Here is a 15,734-nt window from a genome sequence, read left to right on the forward strand (position 1 = left end):
AGCTTGCTTACTTGCCACAAGTGCACTGTGCCACCTACCAATAGAAAGGAAAAGATAATGTGCATATTTCCACGAGAGAAATCCCACGCCTGGACCGTCATTGACTGCTGCCATGATTCTAGCCTACGTCACAGCGTTATGTGCGCCTTTTACATCCAACACAAAAACTGCAGTCGTGGTGCTTTCGATTGTACTCAGAATTCGGAAATTCTGCCTTCTGAATAGGAAGATGTAGGTAACATCAGACTGCAGATGAGCTGCATACAGGGCTGGACTGGGACAGAAAATTGGCCCAGGCATTTTTTTTAAAAAAAATTTATTATCTTTTTTTTTTTTTTTTGTGTCCCGTTTGGATCTTTAGCATCAGAATTGTTGTCTTGAGGCCAAGAAAGATGCCAAGCGGATTTATTTTACCAAGTGGATCATCATGGCCTTGCCATATTGGTCCATTTGATTGACCTTTATTATAATTATGAATTTATTTTATTTTCAGTTGCTACAAACGGGACAGACATGACTGGGGGATAGGACAGGGAGAAAGAATGAAGAGAGGGAGAGAAAGAAAACCAAAGGGGAGAAGAGACGGTGAGAAGGGGGGAAGAAAGAAAAAAAAGAAAGAAAAAAAAAGCAAACAAAAAAAACAAAACACCTGGGTCACCTGTATGGAGAAAAAAAACAGAAGAGAAAGCAAACAACAAAGAGCAACATAATAACATAATAGTTTTGCTAAATAAAAGGATCTGGCTTGCATCAGTCACATGATCACATTTAACCAATGATCGCCCTCGACGGCAGAACGCGCTGGTTACGAGCCGGGAACGAGCTCACAAAGAGCACGCGCATTTTTTGCGCTCCGGAGCTGTAGGAGAAACACAGACTTCCTTCATCCACCTGCTGGCCTCCAACACTTGCTAATGTTACTGAATCTGTGGAAGCTCCGCGATAGCCACCACACGAAGTAACGAGTAACGAGCCTATCTAAATCCCAGTAATGACTAACGCGTTCCTGATTTTGGCATAATAACTAGTTACCGTGCTCGTTACCACAATAATAATGTAGTTACTGTAACGCGTTACTTAATAACACGTTAGTCCCAACACTGGGTATGGCACACTCAAAAGTAAAAAGAATTTATCTAGTAATATTATTATTATAATTGCTGTAACTAAATAATTTGCCATATATGGGATGAATAAAGTATTTGTTATTGTCATCTTCTTCACATCTTTATGATGTTTTTCCACAACTACAGTTAACAGGTGTTTCTAATTAGAAATATAGCCACTAACAACGAACAATTAATTTTTTAAGGATAACTTATATAAAGCTTTTTGATTTTAATATCTTTAGATTTCACACCTTTTTAAAAAGTTAAACATGAATATCTGTTAACTTTATTATTTTTCTATTTTCAATGGGGAAAACAACAACAACAAACAAAACTGAACCACATTGCTGGAAAGTAGGAAACGATAGTCCCTTTCTACGGACCGTACCACGTTACACTTTGAACAAGGGAATTGTCACGTGCACTTTCACCATCGTTACGGACAGAAAGGAAGAAGTAAGATCGCTTCTTTTCGTTTCAAGGAACGATTCTACATTAAGCCATTCAAATTTAAAAGGAAGCAAATATCATGCTGATGTTGGTTCTGACCGGTTCCTTTAAACCTCTCCACCCCCTTTACAGCTGTCGAATGGAAATGGTTCAGCATAAGGAGACTGCCATTTTACACAGTGACTTCTAGTTAAATCTATGAAGTGACAGACCACAAGTTATCCACACGTGTTGTGGTCAGTTTGTTTTCCGAGCGGTGCAATATTTTTAAACGTCACACTGTTACATAATAAGCAAATATCCAAAACACGATTTCGCCTGTTAAGCACAAATCCAACTAACAGTGAAGTAAAGAACCCGGGTAAGTAGTTGAGCATTTTAAGTTAACTGTTGTCGCTAGCGTTAATGACACAGACAACTCACGAAGAGGCAGCTGCTGGGCTTGGAGCATAGTTTGATGGCCCGGCAAAAATATTGTTTAAGTCACGTCATGACGAGTTTGGGTTGGTTCGCGTAAGGGAGCTGTGCTTACAGTATCATTTGGTAGTAGCGATACGAATCATTAACTCACTTGAAAGGTTTGTGAATATGTGCACATAAATATGTCCAATATAAATGTATGTATTGTACAAAATACACATACATGTGACGTCACCGAAAGCGGAAGTCACCCCTGCCACCTCTCTCGCAGTAATAGTGGACTTTTTTTTTATTTAAGTCTGATCTGTTAAACTGTTAAGCTTCTCTGCACCAGGCAACAAGACCGCCTCCCAGCTTTAATAGCAAGCTCGAGTTTAGAAGATATATAGCCAAGAGGTCTGAGCTAAACCTTTGATCCTCTGGAGTGTATCACTTCCTGTATTAGTGTAAAGCAGAGAATCATAGCATGCTGCATGGATGCTACTTGTACTGCAGTAAACAGCCAGCACCAAAACATATTTTGGACAGCTAAAGTCAGCAGTTTATCTTCAGGCTGTTTTTCAGGGTTCAGTCTTCTGCTGGTCAGCTCATTGGATTAAAGTTAATGTAGTAAAAGAGAGAAAACTGTATAATTCTGAATTATACTAATGCATGAAGCATTCACACAGCAACCTGAGGTAACTGATTGTTGCTGAGGTAAAGTTGTTTGTTTTTGTCAGAGAAGTCTGGAATTAACATCTCCAGTAAAATAAAAAAAATGCTGTGTGACAGCAAGTAAAGTGGTGAATGTACTCTTAATATAACCAAAATAACTGTTTACTATCTTGATAATCAATCATCCAAGTAAGGAAATCACAAAAAGTTGATACTGTTCATTTGGAGGTAGCGTTTTCAGCAGGAGAAACGTTTTGTCACTCGGCCGAGTGCCTTCTTCAGTCTCGGCTGACTGCAGATTTCCCCAACCTGACCACTGATCAGTGGCCATGAGTAAGATTCACAGAGTTTGCAATAAGCTACCCCTAGGCCAACTCCTCAATCTAGAGATGGTCTTTCTCTTTTCACGTAAATGGCCTCTTTGACTCCCCAATCAAACCAGCGTTCCTCCCTGTCCAGGATGTGTACATCCTAACCCTTTAAAGAGTGGCCACTGGCCTGAAAGTGTAGACTGCTGAGTAGAGTAGAGCATGGCGATATGACCAAAAATATTTATCACAATATACATTTGAAAATTTGCTATAACGATATAACTGACGATATAATTGAGACTAGACAAAATACTTTACAACTCCACAACTTTATTAGTGCAAAATAAACCATCAATGTATTTTCACTTAAACAAGCAGCTGTTTTTTGCATTAAAGTTATATAAAAAGGTAACAGTGCAAATGCAAATTCCTTGCTGACAGTTTAACCTAAAGGCATTTCCAGTGGACATTGCACCACTTGATGGGTTGTCGGAGCATTACGTCTATCGTAGGGAGGAGCCTCGCGGAGTGATACGTACTGTGCTTCAACATAATATTACCGTATTGCGTGTGTATAACCTCTTTTTAAGTTTTGTGGCTATTATATACTAGGACTGTTCGATATAACGATATATATCGGATGACGATATTAAAAACGTCTATAGTTTCATTTTACGCTATCGTTTGTTTCGTGGTGTCGCAAAATAAACTGTTTACGACAATATTTTTTCATCATTTTGATGGTCACTGTAGTGGCTGTATTAATTTCCTAAAGTTCTCTCTTTCTCTTATATTTAATATAACCACACTACGGACGGACAAGCGCCTGTTTTTATGCGTTGTCGTTAGCAACAACGACGGTAACACCATCGCATGTCCGCTGGTTTATGTTCCACATAAACCTTTCACAATAAAGCTCAAGATCCTGTTGAGACTTTTCAAAATAAACCGAATCACTCTCACGAGATTCACAGAATTTACAGAAAATGTTACATTTTTGTGATTTATATCGTTATCGGGATGATAGAATTCTTATATTGGGATATGAGATTTTGGTCATATCGCACAGGCCTATTATATACTGTTATGCTGACAATATGTCGGCCAATGTCCACTGGAAATGCCTTTAGGTTAAACTGTCAGCAAAGAATTTGCATTTGCACTGTTACATCTTTATATAACTTTAATGCAAAAAACAGCTGCTTGTTTAAGTGAAAATACATTGATGGGTTTTTTTTTTGCGCTAATAAAGTTGTGGAGTTGTAAAGTATTTTGTCACGGTTTGGCATGGCTGACCGTGGGGGGTGTAGGGAAGGAGGACCCAGGCGCGGTGCTCTGTGTGCGAACAGTGCGTTTATTTACAGTGTGTGGTACAAAAGAACAATAAATCCCCGTGTTTTCCCCAGACTCCCGTGTCGTCCTCCTAGTGCTCTCTGCTCCCGTGTCTGCACTCCCGGTGCTCGCTGCTCTTCAGGCCTTCCACGCTCCTCCTGCGGGAAACAATAGCGGCAGCTGTCAGGACACTAAACAATGGCAGGCATGCACTTAACGACGAAACCTAAACTGGGTGACTAACGTGGAGTCTCAAGCAATGATCCCACGCTGGTGGGAGCTCCAAGACTCTCTTAAGTAGCTCCCCCGACGAGGCCTGATCAGCAGCAGGTGTGTGGCTTCGGGTGTGGCCAGTCCCCTAGCATTTTTAAACAAGAACATTTCCCTGGGAACTACTAGACTATTTGGGAAATTCTTGACTATTGTGGCAGATTATTGACACACTATCATTTATTTTGCTGTTGCCTTTAACTTTATAGGTTTTCCTGTTTCTACAGTAACATTTAATTGTCTGGAAGTCAGTAGCATGCTCTCTTTGCTGCATTTCAGTTGTGGCAAGCAAACAGCTTCTGGATATGTTACACCCACCACTGATGGTGGTGGTAGACTGACTAGTGTGCAAACTGGTAAAGACTTGACACAGTAATTAAGATCATTAATGTGGTATTGTAATCATTATTTCTTTTAGACCACAGTCATTTTAATGTTTTTGTGAATTGCTGGGTTATGAATAATTTGTTAATGTTCAGTTGTTTGCCAAGTTAGCTTGCTTCCTGTGGGTTGCCATCGTTAGATAAAGTGATTAGATTCCTAATCACTGAAGTCAACTTAGCTTGAGTGTCTAGTGGCTCTAGCATATTGATTTATGTGTTGGATGTCTTTGTAAAAAATGTTTTTCTTTTTTTTAAACATATTTGTTTCAGGGCTCTAGACTAACCTTTTGCCATGGTTGCACTGGAGCACCTAACTTCTTTTTTTCTTAGGTGCACCCAAATGTTTTAACCACATCGCTTAACACCGCAGCTTTACATGTTCACTTTTTAAAAAAAATTGCTGTCCATACTAGAGATGGACCGATCCGATATTACGTATTGGTATCGGTCCGATACTGACCTAAATTACTGGATCGGATATAGGAGAAAAATAAAAAATGTAATCCGATCCATTAAATATCACGAAAGCACCTCACAAAACTTGCAACACGCCGAGAAGTAAAGCAAGTGTGTAAGTCCATCTCTGAATGTAAAGCATTCCTGCGTTAAGCTTAACAAACGATATATGGAGCGACTGCCTCTCCTGCTGCTACTTCAATCATGAAACTGATCAATGATCAGCTGATCGGCTTTTCTGTTGCGAGTCCGTGTCTGTTGTTTGCTTTTGGCCCACTTTGCACCAGAAAGAGGAAACCAGTGGATAAACAACAGCAGCACGTTTAAGCTTGATAAGCTGTTGTTAGAATGTATTTAATATTACTTTCTACTCGAGGATCTTTTTCTACAGCTGACGGCTGGTAACTGTGCAGGGGCGGAGCTAGCAAAGTTTAGCCAGGGGGGCCGATAGGGCATTAACAGGGAAAAGGGGGCACAAAGACATACTTTTCTTTCTTATTCTCATTTAAAATGTCGAGCTTTTAATAAATAATTATCTGACACCCAAAGTTTTAATTTGATGTAAAATGAATAGAAGTCCATTACTGTATATAGTAACTATTAAGTCTAATATATATATACCTAACTAATATATAAGCTATAGTACTAATATGTAAGCTATAGTACTTTTTCCTTTGGGAAGGTACCATCTGTGCAGTGTGCAATTTTGTTGAAGAAAGATGTTGAATCTATTTAATATTTTAATATATTGAAAAATAATTGATTTCTGTGCATTTTTTTTCACACTGCATCAAATTAAGGTTGATTACGTCGATTAAGCATCATGAGGTGGAGCGTGAGGGGTGGTTCCCTATTTTGGGGCAGGGATAGCTCAGTAGGTAGAGTGGTGGCCCCATGATCGGAAGGTCGGGGGTTCGATTCCCCTGAACAGCTACCCTGAGGTACCCCTGAGCAAGGTACCGTCCCTACACACTGCTCCCCGGGCGCCCAATGGCTGCCCACTGCTTCACTGAGTGAATGGGTTAAATGCAGAGAGGGATTTTCCCCACGGGGACCAATAAAGTACACTTTCTTCTTCTTTTATTTATTTATTTTTGTTGTTGCTGGGAGTTGGAACCCTATTAGTTAGGTTGCTTAATATTTACGCTAAGTACTCTTTAAAATACCAGAATAGGGAGGATGGTGTAGGTTTGAGTTTATTAGATTGATCAGTATTGCTGAACTATGAAACATTTTTTTTGCATACAGGTATAACAGAATAGCTTTAGTGTAGTTGTTGTTTTAAACTTGAGTATGAACTTATACAAAATGCAGCAAGATATTTAAAAACAGTTTTGTTGATTAAAAAAACACTATATCGGATTCATATCGGTATCGGCAGATATCCAAATTTATGATATCGGTATCGGACATAAAAAAGTGGTATCGTGCCATCTCTAGTCCATACTGGCAACATTGATTTGTAAAGGATTAACTAACAATCTTGTTCTTTATTTGGAGCACATTTCTACAAGAAAGATAAGTTACCATATTTTTTGGACCCTAAAGTGCACCAGATAATAAGGCGCATGAAACCAAACAGTCAGATAAGTCAAACTTTACTCAACTCATTCCTCCACTTCTGTACCATTGATTCATTAATGTTAAATTCTGTCACAGCAGCATGTCTCTTAACAGGTGCCATTTTGAGGTCCCTATACACACACAATATGGTAATATTATGTTGAAGCGCATATTAATCTGTGAGGCTCCAGTAGGGCTGGGCCATATCATATTGTTCAACAGTAATACCGGTATAATGTGAGGCAATGATAATACAATGAAATATCGCGATAGAATATGGGTAAAACGCGCATGCGCAGTGCCTTTGTTTTCATACGCACATGGCGGCGACAGTGAATGAGAAGGGGCGAAAGTGGATCGTTGAATGAAACAGGTGAACCAGAATTGGTTTGTAAAAATGCTGCAGCTTCAGTGGTGCGGAACTGGTTTGGCTTTCGTCCGTCAGATACACAACAAAGCACATTTTTTGGTAGAGCATGCAAGCGGGCCGTCGTTATTACCGAACTGATTTTATGAACACGGCGCTGAAAAATCTGTCAAAAATGTTTTAGTACAACTTTGCTAAGCTACGAAGCCGCACCGCTTGATGGATTGTCGTAGCATTACGGCTGCCGTAGTCGGGAGCCTTGTGCATTGTGTGTGTGTGTGTATAACCTCTTTTTAAGTTTTGTGGATATTATACGTGGTTATGCTGAGGATGTGTCGGCCAGTTTCCACTGGAAATGCCTTTTGGTTAAACTGTCAGCAAGGAATTTGCATTTGCACTGTAAAATGTTTATATAGCTTTAATGCACATAAAAAAAAAAAAAACAGAAACGAAAGGATATTAAGTGCGCCTTATAGTCCGAAGAATACGGTAATGAAAATGTTCCTGTGCTTAAAGTGCTTCACTGAGCTGAAATTTAAACTTAAAATGTCTCAAGATATATAAAATGAAGTCCAAATTAAAAGTGCCTCAAAGACTTCGAACTGAAGATCTCAGTATCTGAACATCTTACCTTGGGCATCAACATCTGAGAGGTTCCGCTATTGACTATCTCTCATTGGTTTAGACCACGATATGGAGCAGCAGCACGGAGTTGGTGTGGCGGTGCTTCAGCAGCCCTCTAAGCAGCTCTAAGCGGCCCTCTAAACGCGACCAAATTGGCCGAACTCCTAGAGCCTTGTGTTTGTAATTGGTTTCTTTTGTGTCTTGTCCTGATGTGTCTCTTGTGTGTATGTGTGGGTTTGTGTTTTACTAGTACTACTAGGCCTTGGATGGATAGCCTTGACCCTGAAACACTGTATGTGTCTCAAGAACACACTGGTCTGCCCTCACATGTCCTTGCTACCGTGGAAGGCCCCAACCTGGAACTGAGGGGGTAAGTGTGTGTGTGTGTGTGTGTGTGTGTGTGTGTGTGTGTGTGTGTGTGTGTGTGTGGATATGGAGCACCATAACTACTCTGCATCCAAAAGTCCACATTAGCAAAAATGCACTGGTTGCTAATGAAGACTAGCTAACATAGTTAGAGGAAGCTAAGAGCAAAAGATGCACCAGTTGGACACATTTCACAGTTGCTGTTGCCGTTTCCTTGTTTGCAATAGTTTGTGGTCGATGTCCAAACCACTGTTTGGAAAAGTTTCATCAGAAGCACCGTTCTTTTCAACTTTTTCTCACCTTTCTTTCACCTCTCTCTCTCTCTCTCTCAATGTCTGTCATTACATTAACTTTGCATTTTTTGCACTTAAGATAACAAGTTACTGTCTACCGTCTTGATAGTGTCACCTTCAACTCATCTCTGTCTTTTCTTCTTCTCTTGTGTGTTTGCATGCATGTATGTGTGTACACACACAAAGTAAACTAAGAACACAGAAAAGCGATAAAGCAGCACTAATGTAAATGACAACAAAGTGCGGTAAAGACTCTTAATCTAAGCTGTAATTAAGTAAGTTGCGTGAATATGCACAACTGCATGAATATAACGCAAATAAAATTTCCCGGAGGAACCCACCCAAGGAATTAATAAAGTTTCATCTAATCTAATCTGAATAATATAAAATCTGATACCAGCGTTAAATTATTAGGGTGTATTGGTGTATTTATTATTTTTGCATAGAACCATCAAATCCACTTTTTGTCAAATTAAATGCTTTAAAGATCTGGTCCACATCAGAACTGCACAAATAATCTATAAAGCAGCAAACCAATATTTGCTGCAAATAAGATCAAATCATCATGGCCTGATAGGAATCCTTATGTTCAGCTAGCCTGTCGTAATAACTAATGTAAATATCACAGCATTTAAGTCACAGATAAAGTAAAAAAGAAAGGGCATCATTATATATTGTCATATTTTCGCTCAAAGTGCTTTATTATGCCTCATTCACTGATTCACACCCATTAATACAAGCACTTCAGATATACTCACAGTTTGTTGAAATCACACATTTATTATCTCATATTAATTATGCACATCAAAGCTGACCAAGAAAACCGCCTTCATATTTTTCTGTATTTTACCCTCAGTTATTTTGACACAAAGGAATCTGCTGTGATGCTCACACCTTTAACGCTGGTTTGAGGGCGGAGTCAAGGAGGCCATTTACGTGAAAAGGGAAAGACCATCTCTGAATGGAGGAGGGGGCCTAAGGGGGTACATCTGTCACCATCTTACAACGCTGTGATTGCAGCCATTCCCCAGCTCTCTGTGAATGGGACTCATGGCCATTGATCAGTGGGTTTTGGTCAGTGGTTGTTGATCAATGGTCATGAGAATTTGCATAATTATGATTAAGGAACTGACCTCCCAGCCCATTGTTCCTTCAGTGGGCTGGTTTCAGTCATTATGCAAATTTAAAGTCACTTGGATGAGTGACGAAACCTTTCTCCCACAAAACGCTACGTCCAGATGAACAGAATCAACTTTTGGAGAGGTGAAAATACTAGTAGTGCTAGCTGCACGGCGTCAACACATTAACGAGGTAACCGCTGACGCTAACCGCGACGCTAACGTGTTGACGCTCCACGCATGGGGCATTCCGCGGTAACTCGTTAACGGAGATTTGCCGCGTTAATACGGTTATGGTGTTATGGTATCATTTTAACGAGAGTAACGGTGCAGCACTAAAATAGTAATCTCCAAACGTTTTCTTTTTTATCGACCAGCTCCTCTTTGATAGCTGCCGTCTCCATCTTGTCGTTGCCTGCGGGTGAAGCGATGGGGGAGGTGGAGTTGTGTCCAGTGAAGGAGAGAGGCGAGGCAGAGTAACGCAGCGTAGAGACAAAAGTGGACGAAAGAGAGGCAAACTTGCGGTTCCACAAGTATAATTATTATGTAACATAGACTATATCGATATAAACGATATTGTCACATCTCATGTCTCGTATAAAAATATATCGATATATTTAAAAACTCGATATATCGCCCAGTCCTAATTCCACCATCATCTTTCTGTGTGGATTTTGCATGTTCTCCTGTGTTTTCGTGGGTTCTTTTGCACTGTCCACTTCCTGCTGTGACAAAACAAATTTCCCACGTGTGGGACTAATAAAGGTTATCTTATCTTCTCTCCAGTAGAGCAGGGCGATATGACCAAAAATATTTATCACGATATACATTTGAAAATTTGCGGTAACGATATAACTGACGATATAATTGACACAAGACAAAATACTTTACATAAAATCGTTTCGAGGTCAGTAAACACAACCAGAGTTCATACATAAGGCACACGGGATTATAAGGGGCTCTGTCGACTTTCAGAAAAATCAAAGGACGATTTTAAGTGCACCGTATTTTCCAAAACAACACGGTAATAACGACGGCCCGGTAGCATGCTCTACCAAAAATAGTGCTTTGTTGTGTATCTGACGGACGAAAGCTAAACCAGTTCCACACCACTGAAGTTGCAGCATTTTTACAAACCAGTTCTGGTTCATCCATTTCATTCAACGATCCACTTTTGCTCTTCTCGTTCTGCGTCAACGCCGTGTGCGTATGTAAACAAAGGCACTGTGCCTTGCTGGAGGGGAAAAGTGAAGACGCCCATGCAGAGTGCAGCATATGTAAGGAATAACAGACGGGTGTGTTTTAATCTGATCCAATTTGTCTTTTAGACAGTGGAGGAAAATGTGTACTGTCTTACATTGTGTCGAAATGAAGGCACAGAGGTCAAATGCTGCCTTTTGCAGATTCGGTCTGTTTATTTTTTTTAAATTTGTAGTAAATTATTGCCTGGTTTGTTTGTCACTGTATTAATATAGTTGTGCTCAACTAACAGTGTCTTTTTTTTGTTTCTTTGTTGAGGACTTACGTGGGCCAAAGCATGTTTTTATATTAAATTATAACATGTCAGTAAACTGTATGTCCCTTGATATAATTATTTTCCAGTGTAACCCTTGGTGAACTTAATTGTTTGTGTGTAGCTGTGAGTTTAGGCTGCACACACAAAGGCGTTATTTGATATTGGTTCATGTATATCTTTACACACAAAAATCACACACAGACCTGTGCAGCATGTAAGACAACAGCGAAAACACGGGCCCCTCAGGCCGGAACCTAATTGTTACTCTTGGTGTAGCTAGTCCAGGGATTAGCTGCTGGCTGGGGAGTACTATTCACTCCCCTTTTCATTCCCTCTGACCACTGGGCCTTATCACCATCAATCTGACACCTTGTTTATCTGACGCTGCAGCCAGATTTGCTGGCCTAGGAGAAATGTTCACAAAGGCCCTGGATCATCAGCACTTTGATTGTGGTCATTCATATGGCTATTACGCACTCTAGTCCCAGTTATCCCAGCATCCCTCTGTTTCCATGAACTACATGCAGTTTTTAGTCTCTGTCCCAGAGCCTGGTAAGCTAACCTGAAGGCCTGCCAGTTTGTCTCTGACGTTTTTGTTCTTCTTTCATCTCAAACATAAGTGTCCCTTTACTTGATTTTTTTTTTTTTGGTTTGTTTTTGTGTTCAAACACACGGGTTTTCATGTGGATTGGTTTATTTTTTTCCCTCTGGTTTTTTGCACACTGCTGCCCTATGACACCAGTCCTCGGGGACTTAACAGCAAGTGTGCAATCTGGAGTTTGCCTCTACCTTCTGATCGCCTTGTGAGTTTACTTCCATTGTGCTGAAGAAGAAGAAAGATACAGGTTTTATCAGCATGGCTTCTTTTAAGCTGGATTTTCTCCCAGAGATGATGGTGGACCATTGCTCTTTAAATGCTAGTCCTGTGTAAGTAACCCTTCCTAGCCAGGTTCATTATTCCAGGTGCCTCTTGAAGTCAGCTGGAAAGAATTGTAGTGGAGTGTACATTTAGCAATAAATATGTGTACTACAAGATAGTGAAATTCCTCAGAAGTCCCGATTTCAACATCTTTTTTTTTTTTTGTTATATATATACAAGACATTCAGTGTTTGTGTCGGCAGTCTATGTATATGCTTTTATTTAAAGCTGTATTTCCTTTTATAGTGAAAGAGTTAAAAAATAAATACTTAAAAAAACTAATTATGCGCTCCATCAAATATGCATTCTGTTTAACAAAAAAAACGAGCTTGTAGGTCTTTCACTACATGGGTTCCTTAAAATTTCAGCAAAAAGTCTTCCCTGGAAAAAAAGTCCAGATTATTGTCAATAATGGAATTTGTATTTAAGCAGGAGTCCACTATGTGTATGTTACTGGCATAGTGCAGCCTGAACTTTTCTGTACATAACCTGATAAAGATGGTGTGAGATCGCAAAAGCCAGCGCAGCTTAATTAGACATTAAAAATTCCTTAGTGCATTGTAAGGCTAGTACAGGTAATAATCTGTAGTGCTTTGATTATTTTAGTAATTGAGTGTTCTATCGCTTATTCCATTTGAAATCACATAAGAAGTACTTATGCATTAATTAATAAGTAATAATAAATATTCAGGATAGGAAAAAGCCCCACAGGGCAGCGTGTAAAATGGGTGGGCAGCGTGCAAGGTCCCCTGTGATGACCCTGTTTTTCCTGAGACAGGAGGATCTGGCAATGGCCTCCAGGGCTGGCAGAGGGCTGCCTTTTGGGGCATTGTTAATAACCCTCTGTGCAGCCTTCCTGCTCTCAGTATTGGCCCCTGTGTACCAAACTCCCAGGCAGTAAGAGAGCATGCCCTCCACTGAGGAGTGGTAGAAGGCCAGCAGCAGCTTCTGGTCTTCAGACTGAAAAAAGCACTTTCTTTCAAACAATACTCGGTTGAGACGAGGAATATATCCTCCACACCGCTGCCCTGCCACCAGCCTGAGTGGATGATACAAAGCAGGACTGATTAATGTTTTCATGTTGTTTACACCAAATTCTGACCCTACCGTTCACAGCAGACATTGACTCAACAGACCATTAGAATTGCTTCAGTTTCCTTGTTCTTGTTTTGTTCTTATCTGATAGGAGTGGCACCTGGCATGGTTTTCCGCTGCTGTAACCCATTTCTTCCAAGATTAGGCGTGTTATGTGTTCACAGATGGACTTCTTAATATCACGGTTGTTTACCTTAGTGGGCTTGTTATTGAATTAATGTTGGCTTCGTATCAGATTGAAGCAGCCTGACTATTCTGCTCCGATCTCAGGCATAAACAAGAAATTTTCACCCACAAAACTGCCGCTCACTGGATATTTAAAATTTTTAGACCATTCTCTATAACTTAGAGAGCTGATTGAGCAAATTAGCAGTATCTGAAATACTTAGAACAGCAGCATCAAAAACCGTCCACATTAAGTCACTTAAATAACTTTTCCTCACCATTCTGTTGCCTGGTTTGAACTTCAGTGCATCATCTCGACTCTGTCTACATGCTGGAATGCATTGAGTTGCTACCATGTGATTGGCTCACTAGTTATTTGCATTAATGTGTCGTTGATCAAGTGTATCTAACAAAGAGACGAATGCCCTAAGCGCCTTGAGATGACTGCTGTTGTGATTTGGTGCTAGATGAGTAAAATTAAAGTGAAATTAATTCAATTAACATATTTTGTGTCCCTTTCGTGAGTATTCATAGAATTAATCAGTAAAAACCACAATCAGTCATTTATGCTCCTAATCAGAGGTGATTTTAGAGAAATGTGTGAAAATGTGACCATAGCCACTTTCTGTCAGACCCTAATCGATAAATGTTGTACATGTACACTATTGTTTAATGCATACTTTTAAGTTTGTTTCTAGCTCCAATTTAATGGACGGTTGTCTGTCTTTCTAGTGGGAAGAAGATGAATGGGTCCCTGGACCACCCTGACCAACCAGATATTGATGCCATTAAAATGTTTGTTGGACAGATTCCCCGGTCTTGGTCGGAAGAGCAGCTTCGTGAACTGTTTGAACCTTATGGAGCAGTCTACGAGATTAATGTTCTCCGAGACCGCAGCCAGAATCCACCGCAGAGCAAAGGTCGGCGGCATGTAGTTATACTCACATAAGGTCATTAAGAAACAGCAAATATCCAGATGAGAGAGGCATAATGCAACAGCTGTATTCATTCTGAACCTGTAGTAGTCTAATATGTCACCCTTAAATGTAACTTCTTTGTCACAATTACAAACACAATTTGTTCAAACTAAATGGGCTGCAGTAGGGGTGGGCAATATAAACGATATACGATATAAACGATATAAATTTGGCCAACGATAGAGATTTTGACTATATCGCTCTATCGCGATAGCGTATGTTGATGATGTCATCAAGCTGCGCCTGTTTTGGTCGAAAGCATCGCAGCGGCTACAACCATTATCATCTGCAAATTATGGCGACAGTCACAGCAAAGAGATGAAGCACTGTTGAAATATGGGGAAAGCCAAAAACTGCGCTTCCTCCACTTCCGTAACATTGATTCATTAATGTTGAATTCTCTCACAGCTGCTCTATTCCCATGTTGTTGCAGTATATTAATGACTAACCTCGTATTGTGGATGAATAATCTCAGTTGTTCTCCTGACTGAAGTTTGGCCCGTGTACAGCATCCTGCTATGCGATTGCATTTGTCCCTGACCACCAGAATCCCTCACGTTAACTTTTAATGAGTGGAAAAAAAGTTGGCGTTCATCCTCCAGCTTCACTGTGCTAATGTTATGCTAACATAGCTGTGTCGCTAGCAATCACGTAGCACAACATTATATACCAGCTAGTCCAACTTCAGTAACCCTGCAAACGCCGCTGCTGTTTAGTTTTCTGTCTTCATTTATGTTGGAAGTGATAGCAGAGCTGTACGTTTGAATTAGTTTCAAAAATCTCTCAGTCAGAACATGCTATGAAATGTTTAGGTGGAAACTAGCGAGCTAACTTCCTGCTAACTTCTAACTCCGTTAAATTTAAGAAATTCTGTTTTCATGGATGCCTGGATGTTAAACTTAATTGTTACACCTGGTAAAGCAGCAACGCTGATGATTTAATTAAAGATGAAAGAATTTAGACCGTTTTTAACTCTTAGTGTTGGTTTGACTTTGGGAAGTGGACGGAGTTTTGGACCCAGATTACTCCGCGAAGCTCTTCCCTACGGCAGCCGTAATGCTCTGACGATCCATCAAGCAGTGCCGCTTACCAAAGTTGTACTAAAACATTTTTAACAGATTTCTGCAGCCAAAATCTGTTCGAGGTCAGTAAGCACAACCAGAATTCATACATAAGGCACACTCTCGATTTTTGAGAATATTAAAGGATTTTAAGTCCTTATAGTGTGGAAAATACGTTATACAGAAGAAAAGAATATATCGCGATATATATTGTTACCGCACATGCTTCAAATTAGATCGCGATATGAATTTTATGTCCGATACCGATACCGATATCATAAATTT

The 15,734-nt window shown here is 40.0% G+C and overlaps 1 protein-coding gene across 1 annotated transcript in view; it reads left to right on the forward strand.

Moving 5' to 3' along the window:
- The first annotated feature begins 1,729 nt into the window (after positions 1–1,729).
- Positions 1,730–15,734, forward strand: part of celf1 (cugbp, Elav-like family member 1) — a 59,167-nt gene continuing 45,162 nt past the window's right edge. Inside the window, exons 1-3 of the mRNA XM_085350827.1 lie at positions 1,730–1,920; positions 8,190–8,309; positions 14,144–14,331. Of these exons, the coding sequence (XP_085206953.1) occupies positions 8,206–8,309; positions 14,144–14,331 (292 nt within the window). The 5' untranslated portion in view covers positions 1,730–1,920; positions 8,190–8,205. The remainder of the gene's footprint in view (positions 1,921–8,189; positions 8,310–14,143; positions 14,332–15,734) is intronic.

This window comes from Diplotaxodon limnothrissa, linkage group LG1, assembly GCF_057381915.1.
Source record: "Diplotaxodon limnothrissa isolate DT_005_m linkage group LG1, D_limnothrissa_male_GT1.1, whole genome shotgun sequence".
Taxonomy (NCBI): Eukaryota; Metazoa; Chordata; class Actinopteri; order Cichliformes; family Cichlidae; genus Diplotaxodon; species Diplotaxodon limnothrissa.